Source organism: Pseudoliparis swirei, chromosome 21, assembly GCF_029220125.1.
Source record: "Pseudoliparis swirei isolate HS2019 ecotype Mariana Trench chromosome 21, NWPU_hadal_v1, whole genome shotgun sequence".
Classification (NCBI taxonomy): domain Eukaryota; kingdom Metazoa; phylum Chordata; class Actinopteri; order Perciformes; family Liparidae; genus Pseudoliparis; species Pseudoliparis swirei.
In genome coordinates this window covers 19,016,894-19,036,566 of record NC_079408.1, presented here as the reverse complement: position 1 = coordinate 19,036,566, position 19,673 = coordinate 19,016,894, and the positions used below count along the sequence as shown (strand labels likewise).

At 47.9% G+C, this 19,673-nt stretch overlaps 1 protein-coding gene across 1 annotated transcript; it reads left to right on the top strand.

The window, feature by feature from the left end:
* The first annotated feature begins 1,461 nt into the window (after nt 1-1,461).
* LOC130211639 (uncharacterized) lies at nt 1,462-14,536 on the top strand. Its single transcript, XM_056442514.1, has 9 exons — nt 1,462-5,661; nt 11,489-12,022; nt 12,107-12,293; nt 12,365-12,536; nt 12,624-12,919; nt 13,042-13,202; nt 13,283-13,531; nt 13,631-13,954; nt 14,444-14,536. Exons 2-9 carry the CDS (start codon nt 11,798-11,800, stop codon nt 14,534-14,536), a joined length of 1,707 nt encoding a protein of 568 aa, XP_056298489.1. The 5' UTR covers nt 1,462-5,661; nt 11,489-11,797.
* The last annotated feature ends 5,137 nt before the right edge of the window (nt 14,537-19,673 follow it).

Genomic DNA, 19,673 nt, shown 5'->3' with positions numbered 1-19,673 from the left:
GGTATTAATGATACTAAGGCGCCGTGACAAGACCTCCCAGTACATTACCGGCGGTGCTCGTCACGTGACCGGGGCCCTGATGCTTATGACATTAATAACGAAAGGCAAATGACTAGATGATACTGGTGAGGATAATAAAAGGAATCTAAATAAAACGGGGCCTTCCCCGGCCTCCCCTCTCTTGTGCTTATTTTATCCCAGTGAAAGTAAGTTGGTAACAATATCTAATGTCGAGACCTTTTGTTGCGTAGTGTAGATAAATAAATCCCACTCAGACCAGGTTTACTCAATTGAGTTCAATAAGATAAAATAAAATCTGATGACACTAATAATCATAATCCTAACAAGACCCTATTGGTAATGGCCTAACTGGTTCAGTTGATATAGAATCCCATCAGTAATCCTAACGATGATAATAGTAACGTCATTAAGTCATGACCAAAAAGAAAAAGAAGAAGAATACGAAAAAAAAGGAAAAGACAGGACCCTACTTGTGGTTATAATATTAGTAGTGACTCGAACGAAATGAGCAGAATGGCTGTAATCGTTATAAACTAACGTGGGAAAAATTCTTTTCCGTCTGCCCATGGTAATGTTCATCACCCTGGCAATACTCACCCCAATGATGGTGGCCACACTGGCAAGAGTAACAACTGCAGTAATCCCCATACTAACTAAGTGTAAGCAATCCCAAGAATCATCCTTCTAACCATGAGAAAAACCACAACGTTGTTTATATGTATATCAAGACAAAATCTTTTAATGAAGCTGATGTTGAGGATCATAGAACTAGGGCTAACCCCTTTAATAACAATGTTGCTAACCGAAACAGCAGTGACAGTGATCCCAATCCCAGTGACAACCCCGACCCCCCAACATGCTGAATAACCATAAATATATTCCAGCAACAATAACGGCTATATAACAATGCTGATGGTAACGGTGACCTTGATCGCGAACAGAGTCAATAATTTCAATTCTGCTTATAGGAAAACCGACTCTGCTATCAATATTATCCAACGCCATCCCGGCCCAATGCTTTTGGTCAAGTTCGTAACTCAAGAATAACACTAAACCTGACAGTATTACTACCACTAATAATAATTAGCAATTTCAATGGTAAGAATAATATAAACAAAATAAGATAAGAACCTCCTTTGATAATGTAATAAATATGGAAGTCCAACCCAAAAAGATCTGATGTTATGGTAATAATATAATAAAATAATATAATAGTGACTCATATATAATAATCTGATCTAATATAATATAACATAACATTATGATAATATAATATAACAATGTAATAATATAACATTATGACAATGTAATAACCTAATAATATAATATAGTAATATATCAATATTATAATAACATATAATAATATGTAATAGTATAATATAATCATACAATCTTGTAATAATAAGGTGTAATGAAATCATACAGTAAAATAATCGAACTCATAACCATATTGATAACAATCAGTGATAATAACCCCAATGAACAAGATTAATGGTTAAAGAAATTGGTCTTAATATAAATAATGGCTACATCACTCCTCATCATAATAAGAATAATAATAATCACAGTAGCAATGATAGTAGTCATAAAAGTCGTGGTAACAGTCCCATTGATGGCGATATCAACAATAATGACAGCCCAATCGCAACTCTGACAGTTATACACTTTGTAACAGTGATGAAAACGGTTCCATAGAGATACCCTGTTCATACCAACCCACCACACTTCTCACCCCAATCCGGATGGAGAAAGCGTGCCCTGACAGTGGCTGGAGAGCGGCGCACATAAGGTAAGTTAAAGTAACCGGTAAGTAAAGGTAACAGGTAAGTATAGGTAGAGGGTAAGTATTATTACATAATATGGTTATAATGTATATTCAAAGGATTAACCGGTGCGAGTTGTTTTAACATCAGGTAAGGAGAGGTTTCGTGAGTCCGTAGCAGATCAACCCGTGGTTCGAATGTCAGTAAGTGTTTCTTGGGGAGTGACAGGCGAGTGGATGGGTAGGGGGCCTGGTCAGTTTACCGAGTAGAGGTGTTATGTCCCAGGAAGAAGGAAGTTCCCTCCTCGTCCTCAGCCCAGCCGTTCCCATTACTCCACATCGGGAGTTCAAAACCCGGCATAACGCCTCCATAATGCCAGGATATCCCTGGCTGTGTCGGGGGTCCAATGAATCCCATCCGTCGTCCTCAGACGGTCAGCGTTTCGCACCGGTGGGATCCGGTGAGGGGACGCCTCAATGACATCATTAATTCTTGTGGCGTAGTGCCATTCCCTGGGTGCCAAGCCGGAAGGGACATTTAGCATAGCCATGCAAACCAAGGCTTGAGGAAAGGTGGTACGGGCTGTGTCATACAGTCCTCGGATCTCACCGGTCAATATGGTGAAGTCTTTGGTCGCGCGGTCATTGAGTCCAAAGTGTAGTACCACCAGTCTAACCCTTGGGGAGACGGTGTCCTGTGTCTGAGGAGGTGTAGGGCGTGGGAGACCCTTGCTCCTGGGAAGCAGTCAACTTGTACCTCAGGGTCCAGGACTAGTGGGAGTCGGCCCATGTTGGAGGCCCCGACAATAAGTACTGGTCTCGTCGGTGAAAGGGACCAGTTCAGCGTCTTATTGCCCCCATGGTCGTGCCTACAGAAGAGGCTCGTAGTCGCAGGAAGTAGGTCAGTCGGGTGATGTTGGTCAGAAGGGCTGGCGGACTCCCTCCTTCGGGGTGGTCCCATCATCTGTGCCATTGAGTCGGTGGGGAGGGGCTCGTGAGCGGGTGTTGTCGGTCTAGCGTCTGGTCGGTTGGGTAGCGTCCCTGCAAGAGTCATTCTTGCGGCGGTCGTCTCCGAGTGGGTTCTTTTGCGTGTCGTGGGGGGGGTTTTGGGCACGTATTGTTGGGTCGAAGTCATCGGGGTTGGTTCAGGTGAGTCAGGCGGGTCCGCGTCGGGTTGGGTCCTACTGGTGGGGCAGAGACCGAAACCCCCCAGGAAGCATCCGGCGGGTGCAATAACCATCGGGCCCGTTTCTCTAATCCCATCCACTAAGATCTCTCGGATAAAGCCGTCGTCGGGATCGAGGTCAACTAAGACCATCCTCCCTCTGGGGGTTGGTCGGTTGTCGGTAGGAGGTGGGCCCCTAAGTGTAGTTGTCGTAGTCCGGGGTCCGTTAGTATGGAGGGCCCGCGTGGCGTCTGTCTCTAAGAGGGGGGTCACAGACGTCGTCCCCGTTGCCGGACTGGGTAGCATGGTCGCTGTAGGCGACGTTATTGTCACGACAGAGGGGGGTTCGTCAGTCAGATAACCCCACCAGTCTATTTCGGTGTCCGTGTCCTGAAGAGAGGGGCAGGGGGTTGTTCCCACCGAGAGTGAGGAGCTAGTCGTACGTGGGGGCCTGTCGGTGTCAAAGTAGTCCCATGTCCTAAGGGGTTCAGTCGTGTTGAAGATACTAGGTCCGGGGGAGGGTCTTGGTCGGTGGAGTCTCGGTTCCGGTCCAAAGGTGTCGTCGTCCTTGGGCGGACGGTAGAGTCCTGTCGAGTAGGGGTCATGGTCCGGTCGCTCGGACCCCGTCGGTGGTGAGAGTGGGTGCTAGTGTCCGGAGTCGGTGTCCTAGGGTTAAAGCCGGTTGTAACCGTCGCTTGCTTGGATTTCTCGTGGGTCCTTGGTCGGGGGCGCTTGGGTGGAGCGTCCATAATGGCCTTCATAGGGGAACCAATCGAGATCCGGTCGATTCTAAGGCCCACTCCTATGAGGTCATCCATAACCAACCGAACGACCTCCTCCTCAATCCGGAATTTGCCCAGTGCCCAGCGTAAAGCTACCAGCCAAGCCTTTTGATGGTCTATTTTGACAGGTTTCAGTAGGTTAGTTTTAACCGTTGCGATCATCCCCTCGTAGTGTTGCTCTAGAATTTGGAGATTGACCTGCAGCCAATTAGAGGCATTGCCCCTAAGAAGTGTCGCGGTGGTAGCGGTTGGGAGGGCGGGCGTGGCCAGTTGAGACAGAAAGTTGGTCATGCCCTGGAGTGAAGGGGGAACCTGGTTGGATCTCAGTCCCTTCCTCATCTGCCGAAGATGGTGGTGTCCCCTCAACAAGTTGTAAATCCACCTCGTCCAGGTCTGGAACTCCGTCTTTGGGGGTTCCATTGTTCCGGACCGCGATGGGTTGGGTTGTCCACCGTTCCAGTCACCACCCCTGCAAGGGGTATACGGCTGAGGTAAATCTTTCACAAAAGGCCCCGGGCCCTTGGAGGGTTGGTACAGGGTGGGTAGTGGAAAGAGGGTGTGTGTAGGAAGAGTGTGTGTCCCCTGTATCCCCAGGTCCCGGTTAGGTTCAGGAGATTCAAGTTAAGTCAAGTGTTACAGTTAGGTCAAGGATAAAACTTCCCCGGAGAGAGGAGAGGAAGTGAATAGAAGAAAGTCCAAAAGAAGGGTAGAAAAGAACGTGGAGCGAAAAGAGAAGAGGGTCCAGGTTGGGTTAGGGTAATAGTAGGGTGCGCCAAGGGGCCAGGGTCAGTGGTTAGGATTAGGGTAGGAGTAGAGGAGTTGAGGATAGTTGTGGTTAGGGTGGGGGGGTTTTTGGTTTAGGGTTAGGTATTTGTGTGGGATTGTGTTTGAAATGACTGATTTGTCTGTGGTGCACTGGCCTGCCGCATTATTCCCTCCCCAATTATGTGTTATGTGTTATCTGTGGTAGACTATGTGTGTGCTCTTATACAGGATGTGTATGGTGTGTTGTAGTGTCCAAGGATCATATTTTGGGTGAGTAATCAGTTCTAACTATGTCTGTGTGTTTACTGTGTTTTATTATGTGTGCGTGTGTTCTTTTACAGGTCGTATATGTTGTTCTGTGGTTCCTGGAGGTCATGATGTAAGTGAGCAATCAGTTCTGGTTATGTCTCTGTAGTTATTGTGTTAGTTTGTGTATATGTGTGTTCTTATAGTGTGTGTATGATGTGTTATGGTTCCCGGGAGGTCATGAATGGGTGAGTGATGCATTGTAACTGTGTGTACGTCTTTATAACTTTGGATTATATGTATGCTTTTATACGAATTTGTATGGTGTGTTGGGTACCGACTCCCGAGGAGGGGACTGTGGCACAGGTCAGTGGTGTAATGTTGTGTAAGGCTACTGTGGGAAGCTATAGGAAAGGGGGGGCACAAGGGTATAAGTGCTGTAAAGGGTTTAGTAGGGGGGTAAAATCATACAGGGGGAGATGCCAGATCTCCCAAGTGCTAAGTAAAATAAGTGCTAGAAGTCAATAAGTGTTTAAAAATAAAAACATAAGTGCTATAAAACCATAAATACACGCACACATATGAATATGAATATAAAAATATAAAAGCATAAAAAGCATAAAAACATAAATGTTAGTGGCCCCAGACAAGGAAAAAATGTAGGTAAACAGAGGGTTGTTGTTGTATTATGATAAGACCAGTTTGTGTTCCCATTTCCCTGTTGTCACTTCCCCTCCCAGGGGGACCTATTATGTGTATGATTAATATTTTTCATTCAGACCTCCGGGTATTATTGTTTGTAATGTTTGTATCCATCTGCGTTCCTGTGCCCTCCGTTGCCCCACGGTCCATGAGGACTGTGCCTGAAGGCCACAGATGGTAAGATGTGTGACGGGGTGTTCCTGAAAGTGTGTGATGAGGTGAGTGTCTAGTGTGCCTTTTTTGATGTTATACAGGTGTTGTTTGAGACGTGTGCTTATTGAGTGTGATGTTTCCCCTATATAGTGTTTGTGACAGAGTGTGCAGGTGATGATATAAACTACATTGGTTGTATCCAGAGTCAGAAAGTTCCCTATTGGTGCAGAGGTGTGACTGTGTGGGTTGGTGATGAATTTCCTAGGTCTAAAGTATTCTCTAAGGGGTGTGGATGGTTTTATAGTGTTCCTGGTGAATTTTTCCTGAATGAGTATATCCTGTAAGTTCTTATTTTTCCGGTATGCTGTGATGAGTCTGTATGATTGGAGTGGTGTGTGTTCCTGCTGCGTTGCCATGAAGTTGTGTCTAAGTGCTGCATGTAAAGCTATTCTACTGTGTGAAAAAGTGGCCACCAGAGGGATAAGTGTGGGCTGCTGGAAAGAGGAGGACAATTGGGAAGTGTCTGGGTCCACTGGGAAGTCAGTCAGGTCCGTGGGTGTCCCGTATACTGTCAGGTTCAGGTATGAGTCTGGGTCGTGGTTGCTGAGAGGGGATGGGGTAGGACGGGTAGGGGTGTGGTTAGGGTTAGAGTTAGGGTGAGGATTAGGATAAGGAGAGGGGGAGGGGGAGGTGAAGGGGGCGTGGTTTGTAAGTGTGGGCTGCTGGAAAGAGGAGAACAATTGGGAAGTGTCTGGGTCCACTGGGGGGTCAGTCAGGTCCGTGGGTGTCCCGTATACTGTCAGGTTCAGGTATGAGTCTGGGTCGTGGTTGCTGAGAGGGGATGGGGTGGGGCGGGTAGGGGTGTGGTTAGGGTTAGAGTTAGGGCGAGGGTTAGGATAAGGAGAGGGGGAAGGGGAGGTGAAGGGGGCGTGGTTTGTAAGTATGGGCTGCTGGAGAGAGAAGGACAATTGGGAAGTGTCTGGGTCCATTAAGGGGTCAGTCAAATCCGTGGGTGTCCCGTATACAGTCAAGATCAGGTATGAGTCTAAGTCGTGGTTACTGAGAGGGGATGGGGTAGGGCGGGTAGAAGTGTGGCATAGGTAAGGGTCGTGAGGGAGGGGGGGCGGGGTGGGGTTAGGATAAGGAGAGGGGCAGGGGGAGGTGAAGGGGGCGTGGTTTAGGGCCAGGCCGTGGGTGTGCAGTCTGGTCTGGTTGGGGTGGTGAAGGGGGGAAGGGAGGACATTCTGTGAGTGAGAGGTGTTGGTGTGTGTGTGTGTGTGTTGTGTCTCTGTGTGTGTACGGGGGGTTGGCTGAGAGCGGGAGAGTGACGCCAGCGTGGTGTTTTTTATTGTTCTTAAAAATCTTTTGGAGTAGTGTCTTTTTCTAAGTGCAGTGAAAAGTATGCCTATTGCTTCCTGTAAGTGTTGTTGTGTGGATGAGATTCTATAATATCTTATGATTTGTGATTTGATGATTCCTCTAAATGTATGTTTTGGGTGGTAACTGTGTTTATGTAGTAGTGCATGTGTGTCTGTGGGTTTGAAATATACTTTGGTCCTAAGTGTTTTATGTGTGGGACTATGTGTATGGAAGTAAACTGTAGTGTCTAAAAAATCAATGTTGTGTGTGTGTATAGTGTGTTTGATCTTGATGGATGCATGGTTGGTGTTCAGGGTGTTGATGAAGTCTGTAAATAAGTCTAAGTGATGGGGCCAGATTCCTATGATGTCATCTAAAAACCGGTAATACATGGTGGGTAGGTGTGTGCATTTTGCTAGCGCCTCGCTCTCCCACTCAGCCATGTATATGTTTGCGTAAGCGGGTGCGTATCTTTGGCCCATGGCCGTTCCCTGTATCTGTAGATATTGTTTATTGTCAAAGGTGAAGTTATTACAGGTGAGGCAGATTTCCAGTAGTGCTAGTAGTTCTTTATCCGGTCTGTGAATGTCTGGGTGACGTGCAAATGCTTTCTGTATTGCGGCTAATCCGGCTTGTGTATTAATATTAGTGTATAAGCTATCGATATCTATTGTAAAAATGTATGCTTGGGAGGGAACGACCATGGACCCAATCTTGTGTATGAAATCATATGTATCCCTCAAGTAGCTGGGGTGTCTGCTGGAGAGGGGATTGAGAAAATGATCTATGTATTGCGAGATGTTATTGGACTCGCTGCCACAGTCCGAGACTATTGGTCTGCCAGGAGGAACCTCAAAGGGAATGGTCCATGTTGTTGGGTCTTTATGTATTTTTGGAAGTAGGTAAAAGAGTCTCTGTCGAGGTTGGTTTGGTCCCAGTAAGAAGTTGTGTTGTTTGTATGTAATGTAACCCTGGCTGTAAATGGTGTGTAGTAGTTGTCTGAGTCTGGTCTGTGTCTGTTCTTGTATATTGTTATCTATGAGTTTGTAGTAGGTTGTGTTGGAGAGTTGCCTGTTGGCCTCTATTAAATATTGATATTTATCCATTATGATGATTTTGGAACCTTTATCTGCCGGTTTGATGACTATGTGTGGATTGTTTTTCAGTTGATTGATTGCTTCCCTCTCTATATGTGTGATGTTATCATTTCGATCTGGTGTGGGTAGGTAAGTCTGTAGTGTACGTATGTTGTTATGTATAAGTCGCCTAATTGGTTTCCTCACCCGGGAGGATGCGGGTTCCCAGGTAGAGGGGTGTATGAACTGTATGTGGTTGTTTTTTGTGTTGTATTTAAAGTAGTCAGTTATTTTAAGTCGTCTATGGAAGTAGTGTATATCCCTTTGGAGCTCCTCCTGGTCAAAGCCGGTGGGCTGCGGCACAAAGCTCAACCCCCTCTCCAGTAGTTGAATTTGGGCAGGGGTGGGGTTGAAGGATTTGGAAAGGTTGAGGATGTTAGAGGAGGCTGTAAGGGAAAAGGTGTTGGGTCTATTGCCCTCCTCTGGTCCAGCAGTAGGTAAACCCAGAGTGGGGGAGGGGGAAGGAAGTGTGTTCCAGGCGAGCGGGGTTGGGGCACACCGTGGGTTCGAATGTATGTGTGAAGAGGTTAGTGGCTAAAGGGAGTGCAATTGTGCCCACCAGTGTCTGAGAATTTCCAATGCTGTACTGGCCGTCCAGTGTATGTTGTCCCCCTCTGTAATGAACTGTTCCCGTGGAATGCATGTGAGGTGAGGGAATTTGATCCGGATGTGCTCGTTGAGTATTTTGAGGTTATTTATCTCCAATGTGTCAAGGTGCAGTGAATAGTGTATGAGAGGGATGTGTATGATTGCGTTTGGGAAGATTTCTTGTGCTTTTCTGTACATGGTGCTGATCTGTTTGCGGGTGGTCCTTTCGGCATTTGTACCTTTGTTGTTGAGGCCCACCGAAATGACCAGCAGCTCTACAGTGTGATCAACGGGTGTTTTTGCGATGACGCCTTCCATATGCCAGATTTTTGCCCCCGGGTAACTGTCAATTTGTAATCTGTTATGAAAGTATATCGGTATTCTGTGGAGGTTGGAGTCACCGATGATGAGGTATGGTTTTTGAGCCTGTATGGTCCAGTCCCTAATTTTTCTGGAGTCCCTTGCACTATGGCAAACCGGTCTGTCCCCTATGGGACACTGTACTGTGGGTGTTGTAATTGGGGTAGGAGTGTGTGTGTATGTAGCGTGTGCTGACATGGGTGTATGTGCGTGTGTATGGGTGTGCATGTGGGTGTAGATGTGTTTGTGTCCGTGTGTGTGTTTGTGGGTGTGTGTGCATCTATATGTATATGTGTGGGTGGTATGTGTGTGGTGTTATGTGTGGGTGTAAAAGTGTATGTATCTATGTGTGTCTATGGCTGCATGTGTGTTTGTATGTGTGCATGTGAGGAGTGTATGTGTGTCTGTATGTGTATGTGTAGAGGGTATGCGTATGTCCCTATGTGTGGGTGTATTTACAGGTGTGTGTGTGTTTGTGTCTAAGGCGGTTCGGGAGGGTCCCCCAGGCAGGTTTTTGTTTAGTTCAGACTGGGCTATACTGGGAGATTCCCCTTTATTATGCCCGTTCGTCATCATGTTGTTGGTTTTTTTCTCTGCTCTGCCTGCTGGGGGAGCTCTCCCCCCTTCCGGCGCCGTCTGTGGGTATAAGAGTATGTTGTGTGGTTAGTGGAGTGTGTTGTATGTTGGGTGTATTGAAGGGTGGTGTGTGTGTTATGTCTACCGTGTACCTGTTTGTGTTGGATACGTCTTTTGCGTTTTCCGTCCTCCGTCCTATGGTTACTCAGGCCTCTAGGGGTCCCGGTGTGGGTCTATGGCTGGGTGGTGATGTGTGTAAAGAGGGGGATGGGGCGGGAGGGGGAGAGGAGGAGGAGCCATCAGAAGAGAAAGACAAGATAAAATTAGCTGGGAGAGTGGATAGGGGGAGTAGAGGTGTTAAAGTGTTTTGTAAATGTATGTTAGGGTCCAATGTCTGGGGAGGAGTACCTGTGATGGAGAATGAATTGGATATCGGAGTTTGTGTGAATGGTGCGCGGGGTTTGGGGGAGGAGGGAGATCCTCCCTCCTGCCCTTCTGTTTGGGGGAGAGAAGGTGAAGTGAGAGGGTGTTGTGAAAGTGTATTGGTATGTGTTATGAGGGGCTGCGGAATAGGGGGAAGGATCTGTGAGATCGGTGTAGGTGTTGGGTTAGGAGGGGAGGGGAGGACGCGGGAAGGGGGGAAGGAGGGGAGGAGGGAGGTAGGAGGGGAAGAGGTCGGGAGGACGTGGAATAAGGTATGGGGGGAAGGGAGGATGTTGGTGGTGGGTCTGTTTCTATTGGGCCGGCTGGGTATCTCCCTCTTCTGTAAGGGTGGGAAGTCCTCCGTAGAGAAGGACGGGGTGGGATTTGGGTCTGGGTAGTGGATAGTCAGAGGGGCTAGGATGGGGTGGGGGGCGGGATGAGGATACTGACCCGTGGTAGGGGAAGGGTAAGAGGGGTTGGGATCGAGGAAGGAGAGAGATAAAGGTGGTACTGGGTGGGTGGGTTGGGCCAGGGGGGACAGGGGGACAGGGAGGGGAGGGGAAGGAGTTCGTCCAGCTTGTTTCCCAGTGAACGCACGTTGGAGAGGAATATTCCTGGCAGCGGTGTGCGAAGTCCACGCCGGCGGAGATGCACCAGCACTTTCCCCCCTCCTCCGTCGTTTCACTGTATGTACAAAGGTACAAAGGTCACCTTTGACCAGAATGTCCAAAATTTCGGCAGATGAGGCGATAAAAGTCGGTAATAAGTTCTCAGGGGTTATGACCCTGATGTTCATGAGCATGAGGGGGACTATCCATGTGGTGGGTATTTTGTGGTTCAATGTTAATTACTCTAACTAATGTATTTGCCTGGTTAATAATAAATAAATAATTTTAAAATGCAATTTTGTTGTTAATATACAATGCTTTCTATTTAATTAAATCAGACTTATTTTTTTAATTAAGTGTGTTATACGTAAAGCCAGAAAAATGCACATTTCTAAAAACACACGAGGGAGGACCACGGAGCTTCTTCCGCTAGTTTTTGCTAATTCCAATTCAGCTAAATAATTTTGCTATTAAATATGTACATTTCGCTGTTCCTTTTTAAAATGATTCACGGAACAATTAGATATAAATCGTTATAAAAGGGAGTTTAAATAAGAGAAAAGTTGTTCTGAGGAGAGGGGGGGCTATTCCGTGGTGGGTAGAAGACAAGATGGCGGAGCGAAGATTCCATGTGGTGGGTTTTAGACAAGATGGATACTTGTTTAAATTAAGATGTTTATTTTCTTTCAGTTTTTAAATTAAAATGTTTTATATGTGAAATAATTTCCTACTTGTTTAAGTTAAGATGTTTATTTTCTTTCAGTTTTTAAATTAAAATGTTTTATATGTGAAATAATTTCCTACTTGTTTAAGTTAAGATGTTTATTTTCTTCTTCTTTCAGAAATGACTCCCACAATCGATTCTTCAATTTGCCCGATGTGCCTTAACAGCATCTGAGGAGGGCACATTTGATAAAGAATGTAGAGGAGCGAAAACTCCTACTTAACATGGCAGGCGGGCGGGTCAATATCCGCTTCGCCCCTTGTCCAGTCGTGGGCTGCAAATACCGCAGCTCAAGACTGGACAAGCACCTCCAGGAAGGCCACCCGGAGCTGACCCGAACCCGGATGGCCATGGAAGTAGTCGCTGCCAGGAGGGCGGTGCCGGTCAGCTTCTTGGCTGTCTGAGGGCCACAAACCCTCAGATAGCCATGATCTCAGATTTTGACCTGGAGGTAAGCCAAGACGACGACATGCAGGGAGTTGATGACGTTGACCCGGGGCTGGTCTGCCACAGAGAAGAATGCGTGGCTGGGAGGGCGGAGCTCCAGGACACATTTGCGACAATTGAGAGGAAGGAGAGGCAATCTCTCCTTATCAGCAAAATAAAGGTTCTGACCAGAAAACTCCGCCGATATCAGAAGGTGGTCAAAGAGGTGAGTGCAGCTGGATGGAAGTTGAACAGCATCATGCCGGTTTTCCAAATAATATTAATCATACTCTTTTCTTTTTTTTCTCAGATGAAGGAAGGTGCAGCCGGGGAGTGGAGGAGGTGGAGGAGCGGGATGAGCGTTTGGAGGAGGATGAGCGGGTGGAGGCCGGGCCAAGCAGGGAGGTCGATGAACAGAGGGCAACCTTCAAGGGGATGGGGAGAGGTGCGGCCATGCGGCATCTGGTCCTCCCTCCCAGTATTGGGAAATGGAAAAAGTACATTGTGTGTGTATTACGATTATATTTCAATGTTAAATTATTAAAAATGTTTTTCTTTCTTTGAATAGACTCTTTTGTGGGGGCATACCAATCCTTCCACGAAAGAAGCCACCGAACAAATAAACAAGTGGAAATTGCACTATCAAAAGCCAGTCGGGTGAGGTCGTTTTTATTCCACCTCTCTGTGGGTAAGAGCGACCTCGCCTCCTGGCTTTTCTTAGATATGCCCGGCATTCAGAAGTAAGCGACATTTTCATATGCAAATTAAGTGGCTATTAAACAAGCATGATGTGAACGGTGACTAAATTGCAGTGTTTCTTTTTACAGATACACAGCTGAACTGATGCAAGAGGGCAAAGAGGTCACCACAATAAACTATTACCTCTGCAATATCCTGCAGTTTTTGACATACCTGCAGGAGACCCCACCAAAGTCATGCAGGTTGAGGAGGGCCCAGATCAGCGCGATAACAAGGGCGGTCCAAAAGGCTCTCCAAAACCTTGCAAGGCCAATTGTATCGCATCAGCTGAAGGTCAAGGCTGCTAAGATGAAAAAGACTGTATCCAGGGCTAGCCTGAGGAGGTGCCAGGAGCAGGCCAGGCTGGTCATCCCCGAGCTGCTGAGTAAGACAGTTTTCATACCTAAATTATATATAGACATAAATAAACGTGTGTGTCTCTCTCCAGAGTTCTGAAATTGTTTTGTTCCCCTTCTCTCTCTCTCTCTTGCACTATCCTCATTTCAGCCGACTACAACCTCAGGGACGATTTCTATGGGTACTTCTCGGCCTTCGTCATCTCCATTTTTGGACACAGCCCGGGGGTCCTGACGAATATGACCGTCCCTGAGGTTGAGGCGGCCAAACAAGATCCTCTGCTCCCGACCGACACCGGCTACGTCATCACTGTACGTACCAAGCTCTACAATGAAGTGCCTCATCAACTGTTTTATTTTAAATGTTTCATGTTTTTTTCCGTGTATTATAGATTGACGAACATAAGACCAATACAGATTTTGGGGGGGCTCAGATCTTCCTGACATTCGAGGAGTTCTCCTGGCTGGAGAGGTTGCTCGAAATCAGGAAGCATCTGAGCCCCAAAAATCTGAGGGTGTTCGTCACTAGGGGTGACGGGCCGGTGAAGAACCTGGTTAGGAATTTACAAACGGCCTGGGCCCAGATGGGCCTGCCTGGACGGCCCACCTTTACTGACATCAGGACGGCGGTGTCTGCACACGTAAGTGTAATTTTCTAGTCACCCTCTGTGATGCTGTCGTACAAAAACAATTGGCTTGCTTGACTGACAGGTTTTTACTGTCTCTTTTTCTGTTTCCAGGCCAAAAACGTCCATGATAAGCGCACCCGAAACCGGTTGGCAACCTTTATGTGCCATAACACAGCAACTGCTGACCGGTTCTATGCGCTTGTCATGGACCGCAGCCAGGCGAGGGAATTGAGGGGAACATTTGAGGAGGTGACAGCCTCCTCCTCCTCCCATGCCACCAGCAAGGGGGGGCACCGAGCGCTGCAGCAACGGTACCGGAAGGCGGCCGACACCTCAAGCGGGCACAGTGGTGAATCGGCTGCAGGGCAGGAGGAGCCCACCGCCAAGCGGCAACAGCCTGAGAGTCAGGCAGAGGAGGAAGAGGACCAGCAAGTTGTAAGGAAATATTCCTGCTATGAGGCTCTATAACAGATCACCTCTTGCCAGATCATAGTGCAATAACTACAATAATAATAACAACTTCATATCCACACTGTTGATCTGCACTTCACACATTTCATTTGTTTGCACTACACACACATTTCACACATATACACACTGCATTTTGCACACTGTCTATATTTCATATTTTTTAATTTGATTTGATATGTCATTGATGTTGTGTGTTGTGTATGCATGTGTGTTGTATATGTACATATATTTTGTTTTGTTTACTTTGTATGCTTCTATATCTTTTATCCCTGTTTTATATTTGTGTTTTGTTTTTATTCTTGTGTGTTTGGTTTATTGGTGCTGCTACTTGTAACGACAAATTTCCCCTTGGGGATTAATAAAGTATCTATCTATCTATATGCAGTCTTTAAATAAAAGTGAATCAGTTGTGTGAAGACAAGCCTGAATGTGGTTTTGTTTATGCTTCAACAGATACCCAAGGGATTAAAAAAAATTGGTGGTCATGATAAGCCCCCTGCAACGGGCAAAAGAAAAAGGAGAAGAATTCCAAAAAGGAAGAGATGAACACTTAAGATTCATCTCTTCCTTTTTGTATTGTGTTTATTTTATATATATTTGTTTAAATGTGTGTTTTCAATAAATGTAAAATATATCACCTGTCTTCATGATTATTCATACACAATTGATGTTTAGACGATATGAGATGTTTTAGTGGTCACCTTAATAAGCATGTACCTATGATTTGGGCTACCTTTCCTGGGTACTCAAGTGAAATCCACCTGGGGAAAGTACCAGGAGGATTGGGGGACAGAGACAGACTTTGACTACCACCTGCTGGACATTACCTGCTATGCCGGCCCAGGAGTGACTATACTTGGGTAAATATTAGTCAAATCCACCTGGGGAAATTACCAGGAGGATTGGATTACAGAGAATGTCATCAGACAGACTGACTACCACCTGCTGGACATTACCTGCAATGCCGGCTCAGGAGTGACTACTTGGGTACATGTTAGTCAAATCCACCTGGGGAAAGTACCAGGAGGATTGGAGCACACATTCCATACAAGGCCGGACCAGTTTGGGCGGAGGGGCCTTCCGACCGGCGCGGAAGGACGGGCTGCAGTTCCACAGAAGGAGAAAGCCTTAAGAAACGCACTCGGTTGGGAGTCTTGAAAGCGGGTGGCCTACCCACTATACAGATCCCTTGGCCATCCCCATGCCAATCTAAAGAAAGGTGTGGACGGTGTAACCAAGTGGGAAGTCTGACGAGGGATGGCGAACCAGTGCCTGGGCCAAGTGGATGTGGGTGCCCAGGCATGTCATCAACTCGGCCTGTTCACGGTAGCTCTGTGGGAGATATCGCGGACCATGACTTTCCGAGAGCCATGAAGGCTCCACTCCACCTACCGACTAAGACAAAAGATACGTGTAGTACCCCCCTTCCAGTGTTCCCCTAGCAATGGCAGTACACCAGATCTGAGCACCTCAAAAATGTTCAAATGTTGTATCTGTGCGCATGAGTTCAGAAAGCAAGTGGGTCTGTCTCTGCATGAGCGAAGCAAACACTTGGGGGCATACGCGGTGAGAGTCGCAGAGGAGAGTAGGAGACGAAGTGGAAGCAGGAAAGCCCTCTGGTCATCAGACGAGATCAGCAAGCTATCTGCCCTAGGCCTGGAGGTATCAAGACAGCAATCTCTCCATATTGCTCGGGTCTTAGGTACGGGCAAAACAAGTGAACAGGTAAGGACAAAGTGCAGATTACTGTATAAGATTCAAGATTCAAGATGTTTTATTTGTCACATACACACACAGGGTGTGCAGTGAAATGAAAGTGGCAATGCTCAGCAGGAATGTGCAAGGGCAACAAGTACACACTATTTACAAATAAAAAACAACACAATATTTACAGTAAGTGTGTGTGTGTGTGTGTGTGCCTAAGAGGGGCAGTTGTGTGGGTCTATGTGGGGGTCCTGGTGAGGTCGGAGTTCACAATCCTGATGGCCTGAGGAAAGAAACTCCGTCTCAGTCTCTCTGTTCTTGCAGCGTGACTACGGAGGCGCCTGCCTGACCGCAGCAGCTGAAACAGTCTGTTGTTGGGGTGGTGAGGATCCTTCATGATCCTGCCGGCTCTGGTTCTGCACCTCCTGGTGTACAAGTCCTGCAGGGTGGGAGTGTAGTTCAATAGTGCGCTCAGCCGAACGCACTACTCTCTGCAGAGCCTTCCTGTCCTGAGCGGAGCAGTTGCCAAACCAGGCTGTGATGCTTCCTGTCAGGACGCTCTCTACAGCTCCAGAGTAGAAGGACTGAAGGATCCTCTGGGAAACTTTAAATTTCCTCAGCTGCCTGAGGTGGTAGAGGCGCTGCCTTGCCTTTCTCACCAGAGTGTCTGTGTTTGTTGACCATGTCAGATCCTCGGTGATGTGGACTCCCAGGTATTTATACCCGCTCACCCTCTCCACAGTAGTCCCGTTAATCCCCAGTGGTGAGTACGTCCTCTGTTGTTGTACCTTCCTAAAGTCCACAATCAGCTCCTTAGTTTTGGTGACATTCATGATGAGGCTGTTGTCCTGGCACCAGAGTGACAGATCAGCAACTTCCTCCAGGTAGGCCTTCTCGTCGTTGTCGGAGATCAGGCCCACCACCACTGTGTCATCCGCAAACTTGATGATGGTGTTGGAGCTGAACCTGGCCACACAGTCATGTGTGTACAGGGAGTACAGTAGGGGGCTGAGGACGCAACCCTGGGGGGATCCTGTGTTCAGGGTGAGGGATTTGGAGGTGTGTCTGCCCACCCTGACCACCTGTGGCCTGGCGGTCAGGAAGTCCAGGATCCAAGCACACAGGGGGGTGTTCAGTCCCAGCTCAATCAGCTTGCCGGCCAGTCTGGAGGGGACTATGGTGTTGAAAGCTGAACTATAATCAATGGCCACCCAGAAAAAGGAAAGGAGTAGACCGTCTGCGACTGCACTGGGTCAAGCTTCGGTTGTGACATCTAGGGCAGAGAGCCCACCTTCACCACAGAGCTCAGTCAAATCTACGCTCGTGGAAATGATGAATCTCCCTGGACGAACAGGTGGTCAGGCATCGAAACTCCAAGTTTCTTTAACTGAGGATGATTGCTCTGAGGAGGCGATTACATCTGCAGCCTCAGCCCTGATTTACGAGATTGGGAGGAAGGGTAGACACGGTTCGGCCGCTGGCCGCAGCACGATTAGAAATCCTCTCCAGAGCGGGTAGGCGTAATACAAGTAGGAGGACCTTACGGAGGTTTTTGTATCGTTTACATGGTGCTGACAAGTCAAAGTTTGCCAAGTTCGTCCTGGATGGACAGCTTGGATCACTTTGTCCCATACCAGTTCCCGAAGTAACAGCGGTGTTCAGGGAAAGATGGGGTTCTGTCAGGCCGTTCCTGGGGCTGGGTGACTTTGAGGGCTGCGGACAACCATCAGTTAGCCCATCTAATTACCCTCTCTGAAGTCTTGGCAAATTTGAAGAAAACCGCTAACCGAACCTCCCCAGGTCCTGACGGTATAACGAAGGAGAGGCTTCTCCAATGGGACAGGAGTTGATCAGGAACTCCGACAAGGAATGTGTTACGCTGATAAAATGTCAGGAAGGCAGGACTTCTGACATTAAGGTCAAGGTAGGAGTGAAGCAAGGCGATCCGATGTCCCCGCTTCTATTCAATATTGCCCTGGATCCACGGATCCAAAAACTTGAAAATGAGGGTCGAGGGTTTGCCACCGATTCGGTTACTACGATGGCTTTTGCGGACGATCTCGTGATATTGAGCAGATCACTGGAGGGCATGTCGCACAACCTGGCGATCCTGGAGAGGTTTTCTGAGCTTACTGGAATGCAAGTGCAGCCCGGTAAGTGCCACTCGTTTTTCATCAATGCCAGCGGTGGTAGTGTCTCCATAAACAACTGTCTACCTTGGAGGTTGGCGGGGAGGCCTATCCATATGATCGGGCCTACAGAGTCGGTCCGATACCTTGGAATTGAGATAAACCCGTGGCGGGGGATCTTCTCCCCGGACTGGGTTGCGAAATCCAAAAGCTGGATTGAGGTAATAGGAAGCGCGCCTATCGATCCCATCGAGAAGGTGTCGTTACTATGGGATTATGCCCTGCCTAGGATGATCTTTGGAGCGGATCACTGTATGGCCACTGTGAAGACTCCGACAGAAGTGGACAGGAATGTGAAGAAAGCGGTGAAAAGGTGGCTACACCTGCCTAGGTGTACCACTGATGGCCTGATATATGCGGGGATGCGGGATGGCGGTCTAAGCGTCCCGAAGCTTGCAGTAACAATTCCAGCCATACAAGCCCGGAGGATCCATAAGCTGTTTCACTCAGATGAGGAGACAGTTAGATGGATTGCCCAACGCACGATAAAGCCAGAAACTATGGCTCAATGCGGGAGGGTCACTGAGCGAAGTTCCCAGCCTAAGCGCCCCGGAGGTGGGGAATAGAGGGGAACAGAGTGAGGTGTCAGACTCCCCTGTGGGGGGGGAGTGCGGAGCGATTGCCGCAAGACCCTAATGCAAGGTCGAGGGGGCGTCTAGTGCCATGCAAATGGCGCCAGGTCGAGTTCCACAGGTGGACGGAGATGAGGTCCCAGGGCAAGGGTATACAGTCGTTTTGTGGTGACAAAATCAGCAACTGCTGGCTTTATGGTCACGGCCAAATCGGTTTAAGCCAGGACAGTTTTCTGCAGCCCTACAGCTGAGGGCCAACGTGTACCCTACGAGAGATCTCCTTGGCAGAGGGAGAAGGGACACTGTCGATGTTTCTTGCTGGTACTGTCGGGGTCCTCCCGAGACCTGCTCGCACATATTGGGGGTCTGCCCGAAAGTCGGATCAAGAGGCACCACTCGTGTGAGCTCCTCACTGTCGAGGGAATCCTTGGTTCCTCCAGAGTCAGGGCCCTTCAGGCTTCTGTCAAGCCCAGAACAGTGCAGTCTTTAAATTAAAGAATAATTACTTCCCAAGCACTCAGAAACCTGGGTTCTTTTTCTAGATTAAGAGGGAAGTCTCACCATGAATACCCGCAAGTTTGGAAGCAGTGGCCCCAGGGAAAGGCCCCTAAAACAGGGTATGAAAGTCAAAATGCGGCTTCCGTTCCCTTGTACCTCACTTCCGGACATCCAGCCAATCACCGTTCATTTCCTCCCATAAAAGCCACATCCGTTTCCGTGTTATTTCTTTTCAACCGGTGCTCTTCGAACACAGAAGGTAAGGACTAATGCCCAGTATTGCAACATATTTTCTGGAGGAGAAATGCACTTCCACACCAGCGAAGCAATTTGCCCGTCAGCCATGTGCATTTCGGTGGTGGTGTTTGTGGAAAAAAAGTTACGGACTAAAACTAACTAAATCGTTTAAACAGTTTCTTTTCTCTTTTCTTTTAGTAATGACTCCTCCACATGAGAGCTCCATCTGCCCTCTCTGCCTCCGTGTCTATTAGGCACTAGCACAACACCTAAAGCGGGCACATGTTGTCTTCAATGTGCATGAGAGGAAGCTGTTGCTTAGCATGGCCTCCGGACGGGTGAATATCCGGCGGTGCCCTTGTACAGTCTCGGGCTGCAACTACCACAGCACCTCCAGGATGGCCACCCGGAGCTGAGCCGAAACCGGTTGTTGAGCGAGGAGCAAGCCGTCAGAAAGGCGGCGACAGTACAGCTTATTGGCTG

Excerpts from the sequence above, each read along its gene's own strand:
- LOC130211639 (XM_056442514.1), top strand. The coding sequence starts at position 11,798 with ATGATCTCAGATTTTGACCTGGAGGTAAGCCAAGACGACGACATGCAG. Across the intron at positions 12,920-13,041 it reads GGTCATCCCCGAGCTGCTGA|CCGACTACAACCTCAGGGAC; the intron begins GTAAGACAGTTT and ends TCCTCATTTCAG. Across the intron at positions 13,955-14,443 it reads AGGAAGAGGACCAGCAAGTT|ATACCCAAGGGATTAAAAAA; the intron begins GTAAGGAAATAT and ends ATGCTTCAACAG.